At 50.2% G+C, this 20,030-nt stretch overlaps 1 protein-coding gene across 6 annotated transcripts in view; it reads left to right on the forward strand.

Moving 5' to 3' along the window:
• The window catches only part of LOC140428112 (E3 ubiquitin-protein ligase Midline-1), a 572,352-nt gene that overhangs the window by 494,553 nt on the left and 57,769 nt on the right, over positions 1 to 20,030 (forward strand). For all 6 annotated transcript variants that reach the window (XM_072514187.1, XM_072514188.1, XM_072514185.1 and 3 more), the window contains one exon: positions 4,443 to 4,550. In XM_072514187.1, the coding sequence (XP_072370288.1) occupies positions 4,443 to 4,550 (108 nt within the window). The remainder of the gene's footprint in view (positions 1 to 4,442; positions 4,551 to 20,030) is intronic.

The following is a 20,030-nucleotide window of genomic DNA, read 5'->3' on the forward strand; positions in this document are numbered from 1 at the left end:
GACCCATGACCCATTGGGCGGCACAGTGACGCAGTGGTTATCACTGCTGACTCACAGTATCAGATACCTGGGTTCAATTCCCGCCCCGGGTGACTGTCTGTTTGGAGTTTGTACTTTCTCCCTGTGGCTGCGTGGGTTTCCTCCGGGTGCACTGGTTGCCTCCCACAGTCAAGGATGTGCAGGTTAAGTGGATTGACGACGCTAAATTGACTTTTAGTGTCAAAAGGTTAGGTGGGATTACGGGGTTGCTAGGATAGGGTGGGGATGTGCGCCTGGGTAGGGTGCTCTTTCAGAGGGTTGGTGCAGATCTGATGGGCCAAATGGCCTCACTCTGCACTGTAGAGATTTAATGATTCTATTCTATGATTTTATGAAGGGATTTGAACACTAAGATGAAAAGTTTAAGGCGCTGCTGTACCGGGAATAAATGTACCTCATAAACAGGAGTGATGGGCGAAAGGGGCTTGGTGCAAGACAGTATAGAGGCAGCAAAATATTAGAAGAGGTCAGGTTTACGGAGTGTGGAATGGCTGGGTTTATGGCTGGGTGGAAGAAGAGAGTCAGAATAGTTAGAACAAGCGCGCACACGTCCTCTTTTCAATCTGTTTGTATGTTACCCTTGAAGCTACCCATTCAGCCTCTGTGTCTGAGTCATTATGGTGATGGATGCATGATGGAGGCAGTCAAGTGAGAAAACTGGCTCTTTTATGTTTTACAACATGCGTTTTAACTGACCTCCACTCCCAGCCTAATTGCACTGTGTATCACAGCAGAAATTAGTATTAACAATGCCTGACAGGAGATCAACTTTAATAAGTTGCCATCAATGCTCAGCACCTGCCCAAAAGCTCTCTTGGAATAGCATCCTAGAGACAGTGATAGGAATTACGGGTGACTTATCATTGCAGAAGCGTCCTTGTCAGTATTAACCCCTGAGGAAAGCTTTTGACTGTCAGGTTCCTCAAGACGCCTGTTAATTAGAGAAAGGAAAGGCAATGTTGTTCTCCTGTGTGTTATTGTTGGGCCAGGTCCATGGAGGCTGCTGGCATCTCACTGTGTTCAGGCATATTTGTCTTTCTGAGTTAGAGGTGGGGTATGTTATTGTTGGACATTCCCACCAGTGGCGTGGAAACTGTTCATTAAGCTGAGCCGAGTTGCTTTATGTTTTCCCGTTTGTGTGCGGTTTGAATGACCGAGTGCATCTGAACTCCTTTCCCTACCCCTTTCGAACCTTAACTTATCTCTGTGACATAGCGTTCCCCAACTTGTGAATCAACTCTCAAGTGTCCAGAACGTGAGGGCTCATCATTTTACCGAATAATCACGTCATCCTTCCCTTCACCATACGGAGAAAGAGTGGGGCTGGTTTAAACTAGGAGGGTTGTTTCTGGTGGAAAACGCAGCCGGCCAACCTTTTGTAAACTTTAAACCTCGTGCTGTGAAAACCATCCTGTTTATGTCAGAGACCAGATTCCAGGGCAACCGGGAAAGCAGGAAAACTGCCTGGAGCAGAGTTACTTTAACACAGAGGTTTGCAAATGTGCCTCTTTGCTCCTGAATCTGCCCCTGAGGAAGACACCATCCAGGTCTCAGAAGCACAGGAACACGCCAATGGGCCTGCATGGGCATGGGAAACGTGACCATTTGGTCACAGGTAACGGCAACAATTATCTCTTTTATTTTGTCTCTCGTGCAGGAAGACCTCCTTCATTCACTTATTTCCAGGTCATGAAATCAGTTTGCAGGTGACTAGTTTTGTTCATCAGCTGCATTTTATGAACTCCTGAACGTCAGTCTTCTTGCAGTTTACAGATCCATAGAGCATTTGAAGAGAACACGATGAAGGATTTAAAGGGAGGATTTTATTCCTGTTTTCAAAAAAGCAAGACTAATGCTCATCATTATGGGATTTTTCTAAAAAGAGATTTTTACGAGAATGTTCGGTGGTAACTGTGATTTCTGAAAACAGTCTTCGACAAATGTCATTACTGGGACATTAATAAGATTAAGGAGTATTTATCCAGTAAATGGCACTGAGCTTCAAAAAGACATCAAGAATAAAACACTTGGTAAGATCATGGGCGCGATCTTCCCAAAAGGGAACAAAGTTCCCGAGTGAGCGCATTTAGCCGCGTATTTCCCGGCACTTGCAGTCCCGAGAAACACATGGCTATTCAACGTGACTTGCTTTGAATAAGGGGCCTGACAGGAGAACGCGCGACCGAGGCTGCACCTAGCCCCATTTTTTACAATGGGGAACTCCGCTCGCCGAATGGCGTCCCGATCTCCGAGGCTCCAGAAAGATTCCTCGACGTCCTCCCCAGCCTGAATGCAACATGGGAAGGTCCCCTGGGCCCCATTCCCACCTCCAAACACCCACACCAGGCAACCCCGGCCCGATCGCGCACACGCAGATAATACCAGCTTGGTACCTTGGTGCTGCCAACCTGACGTCCTGGCAGTGCCACCTGGGCACCTTGGCAGTGCTAGGCTGGCACCAATCCCCTTGGAGACCCCCCATGAGTGCCATTCCGTCTGGTCCCCGTTTGTGGGGACCAATAGCAAATGGTGCTCGCCCGAGGTCCCCGAGGCGAAGGGATTAGATCCCAAAACCTCAGGTACCTCGAGAATCTGCAAATTAGAGTAAGGCTTACTGTCTCGCTCTAATGTGCAGATTTGCTAAAAGATGATCCCCCTTTGCAACATCTCGCGAGATTGCGTTGAATCTCGCGAGGCATTGCGAGCTGCTTAGATCCCGGGAGCGGGGTCTCCCTTCTTTCACCAGACACGTTGCACTGCAGCGAGATGCTTTTCTGACACAGCGTGTCCAGAGGATCGGGCCCCATATTTTTAAACTGATGTTTAAACCACCATTATTCATGAAGGCTTCGCATTCTCAACCTTGCCCCTCGCCTGAGGTGTGGTAATCCGCAGGTTAAATCGTCACCAGTCAGCTCTCCCCCCTCAAAAAGCAGCCTATGGTCATGGAGACTGTACCTTGCCTCATGCGTGCGCACACACACACACACATGTACATGTAATCACACATGTAAACACATACACATGTATGCGCACAAACCTATATATAGCTGTGTACAAGCGCAAATATACATTATACATACATGTACACATATATATTATTTATATATATCTAAAAGGTACATTATATATACATATACAGAAAAAAATATGCATTATACGTACATGAACGGGCATGGGGTCTTTACTAAAATAAGACATTTTATCCTGGAGTGTGTACCAGATGTTCAAGGGAAGCACCTAAATCCGAGGCCTTGTTAGCACATCTGCAGGCCCACCAGGAGTCAGGCACATGAATGCGACTCAAAAGGTGGAAATGGGTGATTGATTGGCTAAGGGGTACACCCGGTACCTCATTTATTGAGTAATAAACTCAGCTTTATCTCTGCCTCCTGAATCCCGACAACAAAAGAAGAAGATGCCTAACGTGTTCAGTGATTTTGTACTTCATTCAACAACAATGGACTGGTATATTGCACCTTTCAACATTTGAAGAATATTTCCAAAATGCTTCACAGAAGCAGATTAAAAAATTGAGCCAAGGCAGGAGGTTAACTGTGGTGTGAGAACATGCTGAGATGTTTAGGTAGGGAATTCTACAGCATGGGGCTGAAGGCATAGCTGCCAATGATTGGATTAAGGGGAGAGGGGCTGTATAACAGGCCTGTGCAACAATAAAGCAGCCGAGAACCCGTGCCTTGACTTATATCCATGGTCACAATGGGTCCTTTGAGTCCCCTTATCTTATGGATAATATTGGGGCAGCACGGTGCGTGTTGAAGTTATCTCCACGTCTGAACCTTCCTTTGTCAAGTACACCACAAGGAAGCCGCTTATGTTACACCGAGAACATAAATCAGTTAGCACTGCTGCCTCATGGCGCTGAGGACCCGGGTTTGATCCTGGCCCCGGGTCACAATCAGTATGGAGTTTGCACATTCTCCCCATGTCTGCGTGGGTCTCGCCCTCACAACCCAAAGATGTGCAGGGTAGGTGGATTGGCCGTGCTAAATTGCACCTTAATTGGAAAAAAAATAATTGGGTACTCTAAATTTATATTTTAAAAATCTTATGGACAATATGGGGAATGGCAATAATTCAAGTCCCAAGCTTTAAAATAATAAGCTCAAGGCCAAGCAGCAAATAGTTGACAGTTGGTGCATGTAAGCCTGACAGATTGTGTCTTGTGAGTTCAGATTATCTGGGCTTGCCTCAGCTTTTTATGCAAGCTGTTGATCAAGTTTTGTTTTTGTTTTTGGATGTGCAACTGCCTATTCCCATTCCCCAATCACCGTGAGTGGGCCTGAGGATTGTCCTTCTAATCCTGTGGAATCCATACAGACCCTTTGTGAACGTAGCTGAGTCAGTACAGCACTAAAGGAGACACTCTTGTCTGTTGACAGGTGAATGCAACACGGCAAGAGGAAAAGCTAACAGAGGAGTGTGACCAACTGATTGAAATCATCCAACAGCGAAGGCAAATCATTGGCACAAAAATCAAGGAAGGAAAGGTAAGAAGCCGACCATTACTGATGACTGTCGTCACTGACAACAGATCTGACAGGACAGGCTTGAGAAGCTGGATGGTTTACTTCTGTTCCCATGTTCCTAGCTCTGTACCAGCATTACTTGGATCAGTAACAGCATGCAGGCTGGGTCTCACAAAGAGATATTCATAGAAAGAGAGATTCATAGATCGGCATTCGTATATCTATATGAGCTGCAGAGCCGCTGAGGACAAGAAAGACCAGATTCAGGTTGTGTTCAGTTACTTCATAGAAGAGCTGGAACTGGCTCCCACATCCGTAGAATCCATAGATTTCCTACAGTGCAGAAGGAGGCCATTCAGCCCATCGGGTCTGCACTGACCATTCAAAAGAGCACCCTACCTTTTCTGCACCAACCCACTCCCCTGCCCTATCCCCAGAACCCCATGCATTGATAATGGCCAATCTACCAAACCTGCACATCTTTGGACTGTGGGAGGAAACCCATGTAGACACGGGGAGAATGTACAAACTCCACACAGTCACCAAGGCTGGAATCGAACCCGGGTCCCTGGTGCTGTGAGACAGCAATGCTAACGAGCGAACCCCTGTATTGAACCCCTTAAGGCAAACTTCATTTTCTCTAGGCTACGAAACCCTGCCATATCACTTACCCAAATCCTCGACTTTGGAGGCTCCGAGTCCCTCCATCCCAGCAAAATCCATTTCCGGGCCACCAGGGAAGCAATGGCCAAAACGTCGGCCTCTCTCCCCCGCTAGGCTCCCAGATCTTCCAACACCCCAAACACTGCCACCTCTGGATTCGGAGTCACCCTCCCTTCTCAGACCTCTGACATGACATCTGAAAATCCCTGCCAAAATCCCCTCAGCCTCGGACACGCCCAAAACATATGTACATGGTTCGCAGGACTTCCCCCACACCACCCACACCTGTCCTCCACCTCCTCAAAAAAGCTGCTCATCCAGGCCACAGTCATATGAGCCCTGTGGACCACCTTGAACTGGATCAGGCTGAGCCTGGCACACAACAAGGATGCATTGACTCTCCTCAGGGCCTTCTCCCATAGCCTGACTTCCAACTCTCCTCCCAGTTCTTCCTCCCACTTCCTCTTCACCTACCCAATTGGGACCCCTTCCCACTCCATTAGTTCCTTATATATTTCCGAGACCCTACCACCCCCAACCCCTGTTTTTGGCATCACTTTGTCCTGTAGTCCCCTTAGTGGGAGGCGAGGAAAGCTCGGGACCTGCCTCCGAACAAAATCCCGTACCTGCAGGTACTGGTACCCGTTCCCACCCGGCAGCTCAAACTCCTCCTCTAGCTCCTCCAGGCTTGGGAAACCCTCCTCAATGAAGAGATCTCCAAATCTCCCAAACCCTGCCAGATGCCACCTCCTGAAGCTCCCGTCCAGCCCTCCCCAGAGCGAACCGGTGATTGTTACAGGTCGGTGACTACACTGACGCCCCCTCCAATCTCATGTGCTGCCTCCATTGCCTCCACACTCGCAGGGCTGCCACTACCACTGGACATGTGGAGTAACGAGCCGGCTCTGTTAACAGAGCCTTCAGACTCGTACCCTTATAAGATGCCGCCTCCACTCGCTCCCACACCGACACCTCCCACACCGACACCCATTTCCTAACCATCGATATATTAGCCGTCCAGTAGTAATTAATAAAGTTCAGAAGGGTCAAGCCCCCTTCCCCGTGCCCCCGTTCAAGAAGGACCTTCTTCACGCTCGGGGCTTTCCCAGCCCATATAAAACCCGAGATCGCCGCGTTCACCTTCCTGAAAAATGCCTTGGGGGTGAAGATTGGAAGACATTGAAACACAAACAGCAATCTCGGGAGGACTGTTACCTTCACAGTCTGTATCCTCCCCGCCAATGACAGCGAGAACACGTCCCACCTACAGAAGTCCTCTTTCATTTGCTCAATCAACCTGCCCAAATTTAGTTTATGGAGCTGACCCCAGTCCCTTGCCACTTGAATCCCCAGGTAGCTAAAACTCCATCCCACCACTTTGAACGGCATCTCCCTCAGTCTCCTCTCCTGCCCCCTTGCCTGGATCGCAAAAACCTCACTCATGCCCATATTTAGTTTGTACCCTGAGAACCGACCTAATGCCTCCGGTATCCCCATAATTCCTGCAATTCCCCCCAATGGATCTGTTACATAAAGGAGCAAATCGGCCGCATATAGCGAGACCCTGGGGGGGGGGATTCTCCGAAAAGGCGGCTTAGTGTTGACGCCGGAGTAAACACCGGAGTGTTTCACGCTGGCGTCAACAGGCCCCTTGGCCCAGCGATTCACTTACCTGAAGGGGGCCAGCAGGGCACCGGAGTGCTCCGCGCAGCTCCAGCTGCCGATACAGGGCTCTGCACTTCTTGACGCAGGTCCGCGAATGCACACGGCGGCCCCGTGCAACATGCCGGACCCACACAGCGGACCGGCCCCCACAAAAAGGTCCCACCCAGATGACACACACCTGCCGATCGATGACCCCCGATCGCGACCGTGGCCGTCCTGGAGGGCACCACCCCCCGCCCTCCCCGGCGAAGGATCCCCCTGCCCCCCACCAGGGTGGCCGCAGACTCAGCCGCAGCCGCCACTCCGAGCGCCCGCTGGGTGGAACCATGTTAGAAACAGGCCAGCGGGAACTCGGCCAGTTGCCGGCAGAGGATCGCCGCGGGGGCCTCTTTCAATGGCCCCCGACCGGCGCCGCGTCGACCACGTTCGCGCGCGATTGGTGGCGATTCTCCGGTGACCAGAGAATCGCGGGAGCGGTGTCATGCTGGATTCCGGCGTCAACGCCCATTCTCCACCCCCACGCCGAGCGATGTTTCGGCGCGGAGGCTCAGCAAATCCTGCCCCTTATGTTCCACCTCCCTCTCACTATCCCCTGCCAAATGTTCGATGCTCTCAGCACAATTGCCAAAGGCTCTATGGCCAGGGCAAAGAGTAGTGGGGAGAGTGGACACACCTGTCTCGTCCCCCTGCACAGATTAAAATATTTTGATCGAACCCGGTTTGTCCTTACATTCGCCACCGGTGCCTGATATAGCAACCGGATGGAATCCACAAATCCCTGCCCAAATCCAAACCTTCCCAGAACATCCCACAAATATTTCCACTCCACCCGATCAAAGGCCTTTTCTGCATCCATGGCCACCACCACCTCGACCTCGCGCACCTCCGCAGGCACCGTTATTACATTGAGGAGCCGCCTAATGTTGGACATCAGATGTCGTCCCTTAACAAATCCCGTCTGGTCCTCCCCTATTACCCCCGGAACACATTCCTCTATCCGTGTGGCCAACATCTTTGCCAGCAATTTTGCATCCACATTTAGCAGGGAGATTGGCCTATACAAACCACAGCTCTCCGGATCCTTATCCCACTTCAAAATAAAGGAAATCGATGCCTGCGATAATGTTGGGGGGGAGCACTCCCAGCTCCGTTGACTCATTAAAAGCCTTTACCAGGAGCGGCCACAACAGCCTTGAAAACCTTTTCAAAAACACAACCGGGTATCCGTCTGGTCTCGGGGCTTTACCCGATTGCATCACCCCCCAACCCGTCTATAACCTCGCCAAGCCCAATTGGGGCTCCCAAATCCTCCACCAACTCCTCATCTATTCTCAGGAACTCCAGCCCCCCCATAAATCGTTTCATACCTTCCTCCCCGACTGGAGGTTCCGATTTATACAATTTACTATAAAACTCCCGAAACACATCATTCACCCCCGCCGGATCCAGAGTCACCTTTCCCCCTGTATCCCTCACTTTCCCAATCTCTCTCGCCGCCTCCCGTTTCCTCAGCTGATGCGCCAGCATCCTGCTGGCTTTTTCCCCATATTCATACACTGCCCCCTTTACCCTCCTCAGTTGTCCCTCCGCCTTACCTGTGGACAGGAGCCCAAATTCCAGCTGCAGTCTTTGACGATCCTTCAGAAGCCCGTCATCCGGAGACTCCGCATACCTCCTGTCCACCTGTAAAATTTTGCCTACCAATCTGTCCAATTCCCACTGCTCAGCCTTCTCCATATGGGCCCGAATTGAGATGAGTTCCCCTCTAATAACTGCCTTCAGTGCCTCCCAAACCACCCCTGCCGAAACCTACCTCGTGTCACTGCTCCTTATATATCCCCGAATGGCCTCCCTCACCCGCTCGAATACCTCCTCCTCCGCCAACAGCCCCACATCCAACCTCCATTGGCGCTGGGCCTTTCCCTTGCTAACTTGCAAGTCCACCCAGTGCGGGGCGTGGTCTGAGACCACCACTGCTGAACATTCAGCATCTACCACCTCAGCCAGCAGTATTTTGTTCATCACAAAGAAGTCTATCCAGGAATACACCTTGTGCACATGGGAGTAAAATGAAAACTCCTTACTCCTCGGCCTCCCAAATCTCCACGGATTGACCACCCTCCCATGCGCTCCATGGACCCCCAAAGCTCCTTTGCCATAGCTGATACCTTCCCCGATCTAGAACTCAATCGGTTCAGCCTTGGATCGAGGGCCATATTGAAATCTCCCCCCATAATCCGCCGATGTGAATCTAGGTCCGGGATCTTCCCCAGTACCCATCTAACAAACTCAACGTCATCCCAGTTCGGGGCATATATTTACCAGTACCACGGCCATTCCCTCCAGCTTCCCACTAAGCATAACATTTCTACCCCCCGGGTCCGCATCTATATTCCCCACCTCGAATGCCACCGTTTATTAACCAAGGTCGCCACCTCCCTCGTTTTAAAGTCTAATCCGATGGAACACCTGTCCAAACCATCCCTTCCTTAACCTAATCTGATCCCCCACCTTCAGATGTGTCTCCTGCAACATAGCCACGTCCGCCTTCAGTTGCCTCAAGTGCGCGAACACATGGACCCTTTTGACTGGCCCATTCAGTCCCCGAACATTCCACATGACCAGCCTGGTTGGGGGGAATCCCGCCCCCTCTCCTATGCCAGTCTGCGGCCCATGTCACGCACCTCCCCTGGCCCGCCCTCAGGCAGCTAACATCATCAACCCTCCTCCTCCTCCACTTTGAAAGTCCCATCAGCAGTATAATCCCCCCCCCCCCCCCCCCACATCGATCTTCAGCTCACCTATCACTTTGCTTCCGTGAACTAGCCCGCCCAGCTAGCCTGGCATCCCCCGCACATTGCGCCTAGCATCCTATCCCCTTCTAATTCCCCTCCCCCGCTCTTAGTGCAAACAGTCAAAACAAAGACAAGAAGTAAAAACAAACAAACGATCCCTTCCAAGTGCGAACATAGAGACCCACCCCCCCATCCCTTAACTAAGCACTGCAAACCGAACTAACTGACACCAGAACTGAAGAACGGAAAAAACCCGAAAGAAATCCAAACAACATAAACCCAAAGTTTTTCACAACATAGTTCAGGAGCAAAATTCTCCATCCCGCCGTGCCACATTTCTGCCCCGACCCGCCGGCGGGAGTCTCCGTAACACCGGCCGGTCAATGGGGTTTCCCATTGTGGGGCAGCCCCACGCCGTCGGGAAACCCCCGGGCGCCGGCAAAACGGAGACTCCCGCCGGCGGAGAATGACGCCCCAGATCTCCTCAATCAAAGTTCAAGGTCCTCCTTCTCCTGCCAGTATATTCTCCTTCATAAGATCTGCTGCCTCCTCCACTGAGCCAAGCCAAAGTACAACTCCTGGTCCCCATAGGTCATCCATAGGCGAGCCGGGTACAGTAGTCGAACTCTACACTCTTCTTGTACAGGGCTGACTTACCCTATTAAAACACGCCCTCCTCTTCGCGAGCTCTGCTCCCAGGTCTTGGTATACCCGAATCTCGACGTCTTCCCAAGTGCATCGCTTCGTCTGCTTGGCCCACCTCATGATGCATTCCTTGTCCAGGAACCGATGCAATCGCACCACCATCGCCCTCGGCGGCTCACCCCCCTGGGGCTTGCGCAACAGTGCCCTGTGGGCCCGATCCACCTCCAGCAGCCGGTCAAACGCACCGTCCCCAAGAAGCTTCTCCAGCATCTTCCCAACATGTGCATCTGCATCCGATCCTTCAATTCCCTCCGGCAGACCCACAATCCGGATGTTCTGCCTCCGAGAATGGTTCTCCAAGTCCTCCACTTTCTCCATCAGTCGCTTCTGCTGGTCACGCATCAGCCAAATCTCTGTTGCCATCGAGGTGGACTGTTCTTCATGCCATGTATTGAATCCAGAAAAACAAAAGAGATGTTAAGGAAAATTTACTTTTAGAAGAAACGTTTATTGGCTTTAAAGTTTGAGCAGGATTGGATAACAGCATGCAATCAACAGAAGAACATGAGGCATAGGAGCCAGAGTAGGCCGTTTAACCTCTCCAGCCTGCCCTGCCATGGGGAGATGTCACTGATGGTAGAAATACCAGAATTGGGAGAGAGTTGGAGCTGTGGGAAGCTGCGTTTAGATGCTGACAGTAAGAGTGGGTCTAGGTGGCGGGTGGTAGCACTGGCATGTGAAAAAAAAAATTATTTTCTTTTCTGTAAATTTACAGTACCCAATTATTTTTATTTTCAATTAAGGGGCAATTTTAGCGTGGCCAATCCACCTAACCTGCACATCTTTGGGTTGTGGGGGTGAAACCCACACAGATACGGGGAGAATGTGCAAACTCCACACGGACAGTGACCCAGGGCCGGGATTCGAACCCAGGTCCTCAGCGCTGCAGTCCCAGTGCTAACCAGTGCACCACATGCCACCCGGCATGTCAAACATAATATGTAATGGTGTAAACAGATCCCTACATCCAAAGGAGACGAGGAGAAGTAAGAGGCTGACAGCACCAAGCCCCAAGTGGGATGCAATATTAACACTTTGAACTTAGCCCCTCTCAAACCTGTGCGAGGAAGAGCGACCCTGGCTGTGGGCATAGCCTCAATGGTGAACCGTCAAAGGTAGATAATGCAACTTACTGAACAATTTGTACTAGAGCGAAAATAGGAATTGATTTGAAGATGAACAAAGTTTGAAGTTGATTTAAATGAAAAATGCACTGAAACTGTGCAGTGGGAAATACCCAAGTATCATCAGATTTATGTATCTCTATGATGAACTGTTCAATACACTGTTCCAGCCATTTAGATTGGTATTCATATACCACAATTATTTTTGGATGATCTATTTCTAATTATATATTAGAAGATGTGGATTAAGATTAACACTGAAAACTAGGAAGAGCAGGAGGCCATTCAGATCCTTTAAGATGTTCCACTATTCAGTTAGATCACGGCTGGTCGGTATCTTAACTCCATTTGTCCAGCTTGGTTCCAAATCCCTGCCCCTCTTTAACCAGCAAAAATCTATCACTTACAGTTGTGAAATTTTCAGTCGACACCTAGCTTTTTTGGGGGGGGCGAGAGATTCAGATTTCCAGTATCTGCCCCGCTATGAGAGGGGTGGGGTCTGTAGCTGGTTTGATCAGGAGGAGTTCATCCTACAGCACTCCTGCCCCTCCCTCCATTCAGGATGTCCTCCAGCTAAGTTTCTAAGCCTAAAGCTATTAACGGAGGTGGAGAAGTGAATAGCTAGCATTCAAACAATAAACAGGAACCAGTGGAATGTCCTGGCACTCAGACGTAATGAACTACTCTACCCAGGAGCTGAGGAAGGCTCGGAAGCTTTAATCAATCGCAAATTAAAATTGTGATTATTCTGTCAGTCAGCTAATTGTTCACTTCCTGAACTCACACACTCTAGACCTCAGTCAATCTACAGCTGTCCTTGCCCTCCCCAATATTCATATCGTAGGAACAGGAAGAAAGGAATTGTGCTTTGTCTGAAGGAATCACAAGGCAATGCAACAGAGGCTAATCACAAAAGAAGACAATAATATGCCCTTGTAGTACAGATTAAACTGGAAATCATTTGACCAATTGATGAGAAGTTAATGTAAATTCATAATCAGTTGAAAGGCAATATACACACAATCTGCCATTTCAGTTGGTGTTTAATTTGCTGTTAGTCTCCCTCTGTTATCTGCACCCCATGTTTTAGAATCATAGAGCTGTACAGCACAGAAAAGGCCCCTCTGCCCATCGAGTCTACACCGACAATAACTACCCCTAATTGCGCGCTAATCCCACTCACCAGCACTTGTCCCATGTGATGACGATTCGGGTGTACATCTAAGTGCTTTTTAAAGGCTGTGAGGTTTCCAGCCACCAATATATTCTCAGGCTGTGCATTCCAAATTCTCACAACCCCCTGAGTGAAATTTCTTTTTTGCAAATCCCCTCGGAATCTGCCCCCTAAAGCTGTGTCCCCTTGTCATTGACCTCTCAACCCAGGGTAACAGCTGCTTCCTATTTACCCTGTCCAAACCCCTCATAAACTTATACACCCCAAATATAACCCTCTCAGCCTTCTCTGCTCTAAAGAAAACAATCCCAGTCTCTCCTTCTAGCTTAGATGCTCCATCCCAGGCAACATTGTGGTAAATCTCCTCTGTACCCCTCCAGTGCAATCACCTTCTTCCTATAGTAAGGTGACCAGAACTGCACACACTACCCCAACTGTGGCCGAACCAGCATTCTATACCGCTCCAACATAACCTCCTTACCTTCTGTGCCACAACTGATAATGGCAAGTGTCCCATATGCCTTCTTAACGACCCTATTCACTTGCTCTGCCGCCTTCATGGATCTGTGAACAAGTATCCAAAGATCCACCTAGTCCTCTGAGCTTCCACGTGTCCTGCCATTCATTACATACTCCCTTGTCCTGTTTCTTCCTCAAAAGTGCATCACCTCGCACTTACAAGGGTTAAATACCACCTGCCACTACCCTGCCGACCTGATCAACCCATTTATATCTTCCTGTAACCTACGATCCTCGTCTTCACTGTTTTTTATTTATAAATTTAGAGTACCCAATTCATTTTTTCCAATTAAGGGGCAATTTAAGCGTGGCCAATCTACCTAGCCTGCACATCTTTGGGTTGCAGGGGCGAGACCCACGCAAACACAGGGAGAATGTGCAAACTCCACATGGACAGTGACCCAGAGCCGGGATCGAACCTGGGACCTCGGCGCCATGCGACAGCAGGGCTAACCCACTGCGCCACCATGCTGCCCTTTCATCTTCACTGTTAACAACCCTACCAATCTTGGTGTCATCTGCAAATTTATTAATCATTCCCTTCACGTTCTCATCTGTATCATTTATTTATATATATATATATATATATATATATATATATTATATATAAAACAAACAATGAGGGACCCAGCAGTGATCCCTGTGGTACATCGGTGGACACCGGCCTACAGTTACTCAAGCAGCCTTCTAACATCACCCTTTCTTTGTGTCCTATTACTAAGCCAGTTTCTGATCCACCACGACTGGTTTCCTTGAATTCCATGTGATTCAATCTTCTCAATCAGTCTCCCATGTGGGACCTGACTTTGCTACAATCCATATAAACTGCACTTCCTTCATCCACACGCTTGGTCACTTTATCAAACAATTCTGTCAGATTTGTTAGACCTGACCTCCCTTTGGCAAAGCCATGCTGACTATCACTATTCAATCCATGCCTTTCCAAGTGGAAATTAATTCTCTCCTTCAGAATTTTCTCCCGACAATTTCCCTACCATGAGACTCACCGGTCTGTAATTCCCTGATTTGTCTCTACCACCCTTCTTGAAAAGTGGAACAACATTAGCTGTTCTCCAGTCCTCTGACACTTCCCCCCGTGGGCAAAGAGTAATTAAAAACTTGTCTCAGAACCCCTGCTATTTCCTGCCTCGCCCCCCACAGCAGTCTGGGATGTAATTAATCTGGGCCTGGGGATTTGTCTATTTTTAAGCCTGTCAAAGCCTCCAACACTGCCTAACTCCCTGTGTCAAACTGCTCAAGGTCCTCACAGTCCCATTTCCTCATTTCCTGAATTCTGTACCTATGTATCCTCCTTCACAGTGAAGACCGAAAGATATTATTTTAACAGCCTGGCAATGTCCTGCGGCTCCACCCACAGACTGTCCCTTTGGTCTCTAATGAACCCTATTCTTTCCCTGGTTAACCTCTCCCTCTTAATGTATTACAGAATATCTTGGGGCTCTCCCTAATCGTGTTTGCAGGACCTTTTTCATGCCCCGTTTTTGATCTTCTAATTTCCTTCTTAAGTTACCTCTTGCACTTCCTACATTCCTCTAGGGCCGCAGTTGAATTTCTCCCTTTGGACTTGCCAAAAGTCTTTCTCTTCCTCCATATCCACTCCTGCATTGTTCTCGACCTTAGGGTTTCCTGAACTTATTGCTCCTATATTTCCACCGACAGGGAACATGTTGGATCTGTACTTTCCCCATTTCCTTTTTGAATGACCTACACTGCTCTGCTGTAGATTTTTCCGCAAGAAGCTGTTTCTCAATCCAAAACCATCTTTTGCAGGTCACCTTTTACCTTGTCCATAACAAACTTGAACTGTACCGTGTTGTGGTCGCTATCACTAAAATGCACCCTCACTGCCATATTGAACACTTGTCCGGCTTCATTCTCCAGAACCACATCCAGCACTGCACCATCTCTTGTTAGGCTTTTTACATATTAATACAAGAAACTCCCCTGAATTCATTTCAAGAAACCCGCCCCATCTAAACCCTTTACACCATGACTATCCCAATTTATGTTGGGGAAGTTAAAATCCCCTAGTATAATTATCCGATTATTATTCTTACAAACTTCAGTAAATTGTCTACATATCTGCTTCTCTATTTCCCACTGACTCCTTGGGGCTACACTCCCAGTAATGTGGCTGCCTCCTTTATATACCTAAGTTCTACCCATAAAGCTTTGGTTGAAGATCCTTCCAAGATATCGGGCTGGATTTAACTAAATGGGAACAAAGTCCCATTGCGAACACGTTTGGCGGCGTGTTTCCCGGCGCTCGCAGTGCCAAGAAACACAGTGCTATAAAATGGCACCCGGGTTAGATAGGGGGCATCAGGGCCGAAGCTGCACTTCGTTCTGTCTTCTGTCTTGTGCACTGAGGAGTTCCGCTCGCCGGAATCAGGTGTCCCAATCCCTGGAGCACCTGAAGCGACCCACCCCAAGTCCAATCAAACCATGGGAGAGGTCATGGGCGCCCCTCCCCTGCATCCCCCAAACATCCATGCAGGCCACCCTTAGCCTGATTGCCACTGTGCAAAAAATGCCAACGTCGCACCTTGGCTGTGCCACCTGGGCACCTTGGCAGTGCCAGGCTAGCACCCAGGTGGCGCTGCGAGGGTGCCAGCCTGGCAGTGCCAGGGTGTCCGGCTGGCAGTGCCAGGGTGCGCAGGTTGCACCAGCAGTGTCAGGGTACCATCCTGCCCAAAGGACATGCACCTGGGGTCCTCCAATTCTCTGGGAGACCCCCACAAGTGCCGTTCCGTCTGGTCCCAGTTTGTGGAGATCAGTACTGAATGGCGCTCACCCGAGGTCTCCGAGGTAAAGTGGGGGGAGATCCCAAAGCCTTGGGGACCTCAGGAATCTGCACATTAAAATGAGACTAGTTATCTCACTTTAATATACATGTTTGGCAAAAAGAGCAAGATTTACATCGCAACGTCTTGCGAGATTACGTTGCAAGTTAGGTAGATCTCAACTTCTATCGGCCATGCTGTGCTGTGGCAAGCTACTTTTCAGGCGCAGCATGGCTGTTCAATCACGCCCATCAGCTCTCCTCATTGCAGTAATTGATCCCTTAATTAATAGTGGCACACCACCTCCCTTATTACACCCTCCTCTGTCTCGCCTAAAGATCCTATACCCCAGAATATTACAGGCACAAACATCTCTGAACTCGTGAAGCCACCCCATCGACTCTTTCGATGAATTTGTAAATCTGTCATGGCAGTCGCCCTCAAATATAACCCTTCGAAATTCAATGACTCTCCGCCCATTTTAAAGGACTGTACAATGGGCAATACCCAATATGGCGGGCACATTCTGCATCGGCGTCCACTGTCACCACATTAGCAGAAGCATCAAGAGGTGTCCCAGGCCCAAACCAGAATCAGGTGCAGAGGCAAGTCAAGGCCATTCCAAGCCAGCAACATTCAGGAAAGCACAGTTTCCGTGAAGTCTGGCCAGTGTTCCTTCAAGTGGCTACTACAAGATCCCACCAAATATGGTAAGTTATAACAAAATACTTACCTGGCTGCAGGTGAGCTCCTCCTGGCTCCACCATTAGACTTGCCCCCTGTTAATTGCTGCTTCAGCACCCTCCGAGATCCTATTCCCAATGACCCTCATCCTGTCACCCTCCCCCCAGTTCCCCATCAGCAAGACCTCACAGCACTGTCGCAGCCCAGCAGGTGGTTGCAGCTCACTTATCCGGTTCAAATGAGGCCTGAGGACCAATATCGGGTGGAACTAAATTCTAATCATAATCTATATTATTGTCACAAGTAGGCTTACCTTAACACAGCAATGAAGTTACTGTGAAAATCCCCTAGTCGTCACACTCTGGTGCCTATTCGGGTACACAGAGGGAGAATTCAGAATATCCAAATCACCTAACAAGCACGTCTAAATTATAGGGAGCGATTTTCCGGCCTTTTTGCGCTCTCGTTGAAGCGAAACGCAGCCGGTGAATAGCAGGAGAGGCCAAAATCGAGATCTGCGGCAGGCGCCAAACAGTTTGCGATGCAACTGGCCCTCTCCCGTAGGCGAAATCGGGATCGCGCCAGAGCGTGGCCAGAAACCAATTATCACCACTTACGCCCCATTTCCATACAATTAACGAGAGCGATTCCATAGCCAACGGCCTCCGGTCATTCAGCGGCCTCCCCAGCAAGTGGTCACGCTGACGCCAATTAGTACTCCTTTTTAAAAACATGAACCTGGTGAAGGGCTTCTCTGGGGGAGCCGAGGAGGTGAGTAGCCATCTTTGCTCACAGCAAAGAGCCTGAGTGTGCTGGACTTGCCACCCCAGGCTGGGGTGGGCTGCCATGAGGGGTTGGGGGTGCACTGGGGGCAACCACTCACAGCACTACCATGCCAACCCCCGGGTTGTGTGTACCTGTTCCGGGGGCAACCCCTGTCTCTGCCCTAATGACCCCCACCGGCTGCCGAGGCCTCTGGCCGTGTGGCTGAAGGCTATTGCTGATCGGGAATTGGCAATCATGGTTAAGTGAGCACTTCACACAACCCAAGTGGACCCTGTGGGTGGGCCATGAAGCATGTGGGAGTCATTGCCAAGCATCCCAATCACACTTTGATGCCTGGCCACTGTGCTTGAACACTGCATGAGGCAGCACCACACACACAACGTCCGAACACCCAGGTACACATCTCCGGGAATATGTCCACGGCCAGAGGGTGGATGAACCCCACGAGGGGATGGTTGGGGGGATGCCTGGAGAGATGGGCAAAGGGTCCGGTGGTCAGCCCGCCTTGTGGAAGGAAGTGACAGAGGCATCATAATGGTTGTGCGAAAAGGTGTTTAATGTGCTGTACAATACCCCACTCCCAATGGTGCTGACCACCCACACCCCTCTCCCCTGGTGCCCTCAGTGATCCTCAATGTGCTTTGCAGCCCTAGCTCTACCACTACATCTAGGTGTTTCCCCAGGGTGCACATCTGAGGTGGAGGCAGCCAGCTGCCTACCTCATCACATTGCCTTTGATACCCCTGGAGGGCATCCTCTGGGGGCTCTGGGGCCGGAGGGCCCCAGCTCACTTGGCGGCGGCACATGCACAGCCGTGCCACCCTGTCCTGTGTGCTGACCTCGAGACGTGGCCTACTCAGAAGGGTGGAACTCTGAGGAGCTGGTGGCCACTGTCGCTCCGTGCCACTCATTGTCGGCGCCATCTCCTGCACCCCTAGCCTCCTCCAAGCAGCTATGGATCTGCTGGAGTGACGCTGACATCTCCCGGTCGCTCCCTATTGTCTCCATCAGCTCCGGGTAATCCTGTTCCAGAGACTCAGCATCAGGCTGGGACCCAGCTGGGTCCAGGGATCCAGCAGACCTCTAACTGCTCTCTCACCTTGGGGTTTCCTGCCTCCACCTGATGTGCATAATCAGTGGTATGGTGCTCCCCAGATTGTGCCCCAGAAGCCTGATTACTAACATTTCCCACTGAGTGTGAGTATCTGCGCTGGTGGAGGGTAGAGATGATATCTGTGCCTCGACTATAACAGTGGCACCCTCAGAGCTCCCCTCCGAAGTGGTCTCCTGGGAGACTGGAGAGGTGCTGCCCAGGATGGGCCTGCACCGTCGGCTGGAGGACTTGCAGAATTGATATGTGGTCAATGGGAGGGATGGGTCCGTCTGTAAGGCAATCACAACTCGCGTTTGTCAGGTCATCTGGGCGGAGCCCGGTGGTTCCTCACCTCTGTGGCGTCCACCAGCCTCGGCCACTCCCGTCACCTCCAGGCCCGCCTCCAGGGCCCTCTCCTCGAAGAAGGTGAGGATTTGTATGTCCGTCAGCCCTCCGCCAGTCTGGCCCTCTCCCAACGGTTATGGGAGAGCATTTCCTTAGGAGACACAGAGGGGGCATCGTTAGCCCCACATGTGGTTCACGGTGGTGGGAGAGGGGGTGGGGAAGGGTCAAAGGGGGGGTGGAGGAAAGGCTATGGGGTGGATGCTCCCTAGTGGGGGGGGGGGGGCATTGGTGTATACTCATTCGTGCTGCCCGGTGTAGGTTGTTGACTTTTTCTAGCACTGGAGGTCAGTTCTCCTGGTCACAGTCCCCGAGCTGACAGCTGTCGCCACCTCAACACTGGCAGCACTGGCAGCCTGGTGGCTGATTCTCCTGGACCCATGGGGAACAGGACATCCCTCCTGGTCTCCACGGCATCCAGCAGCCTCCCGAGGTCAGCATCCCCGAATCTTGGGGCTGGTCTCCTCAGTGCCAATGTTGCGTGCTGGCTGGGGTTGGCTGAGCAAGTGAAGTACAGTTTAAGTGCTGCTCAACCTTGTTAGTGGGGGGCTGGCAAGCGTGGTCCTGGCGAATCTGCTGGCGAGCCTTCAATTGCGACAAGAAGCCCATAAGACTCGTTAAATGGAACAATTAACAATGAATTACGTTGCCGGCCTCGCTGGGCCGAGCGTCGGGAAGTGGGCAATTCCCACTCGCTACCACACTTAGAAACCTTTCCGGAGAATCGCACACACAGTTTCCAATAACTCAGTCTACTTCACAGTTGACTTCAGTGTCCCAGCACTACACTGTGAAAGTAAAGGGGGAAAACATGTATGAGTACCACTGTTTCTGAACATTTTTAATATTGTATTGTGACCATACATGTTCTTGCTAAATTATTTCAGCGCAATTCGATCTTCTGTAATTAATCTGTAAAACCAAGAGCTTTGATTGGATGAATTGCTGAATGAAAAAAGACCAGTCACATGATACAATAATAATAGAGTCGTTGACTAATCATAGCAATTAATCTCTGTCAATTAGTATATCTAAGTTCCTCTCTTGATTCCATATCCCCTTTGAACCTGGCAAAATTTACTAGCTG

Source organism: Scyliorhinus torazame, chromosome 8, assembly GCF_047496885.1.
Source record: "Scyliorhinus torazame isolate Kashiwa2021f chromosome 8, sScyTor2.1, whole genome shotgun sequence".
NCBI classification, from domain to species: domain Eukaryota; kingdom Metazoa; phylum Chordata; class Chondrichthyes; order Carcharhiniformes; family Scyliorhinidae; genus Scyliorhinus; species Scyliorhinus torazame.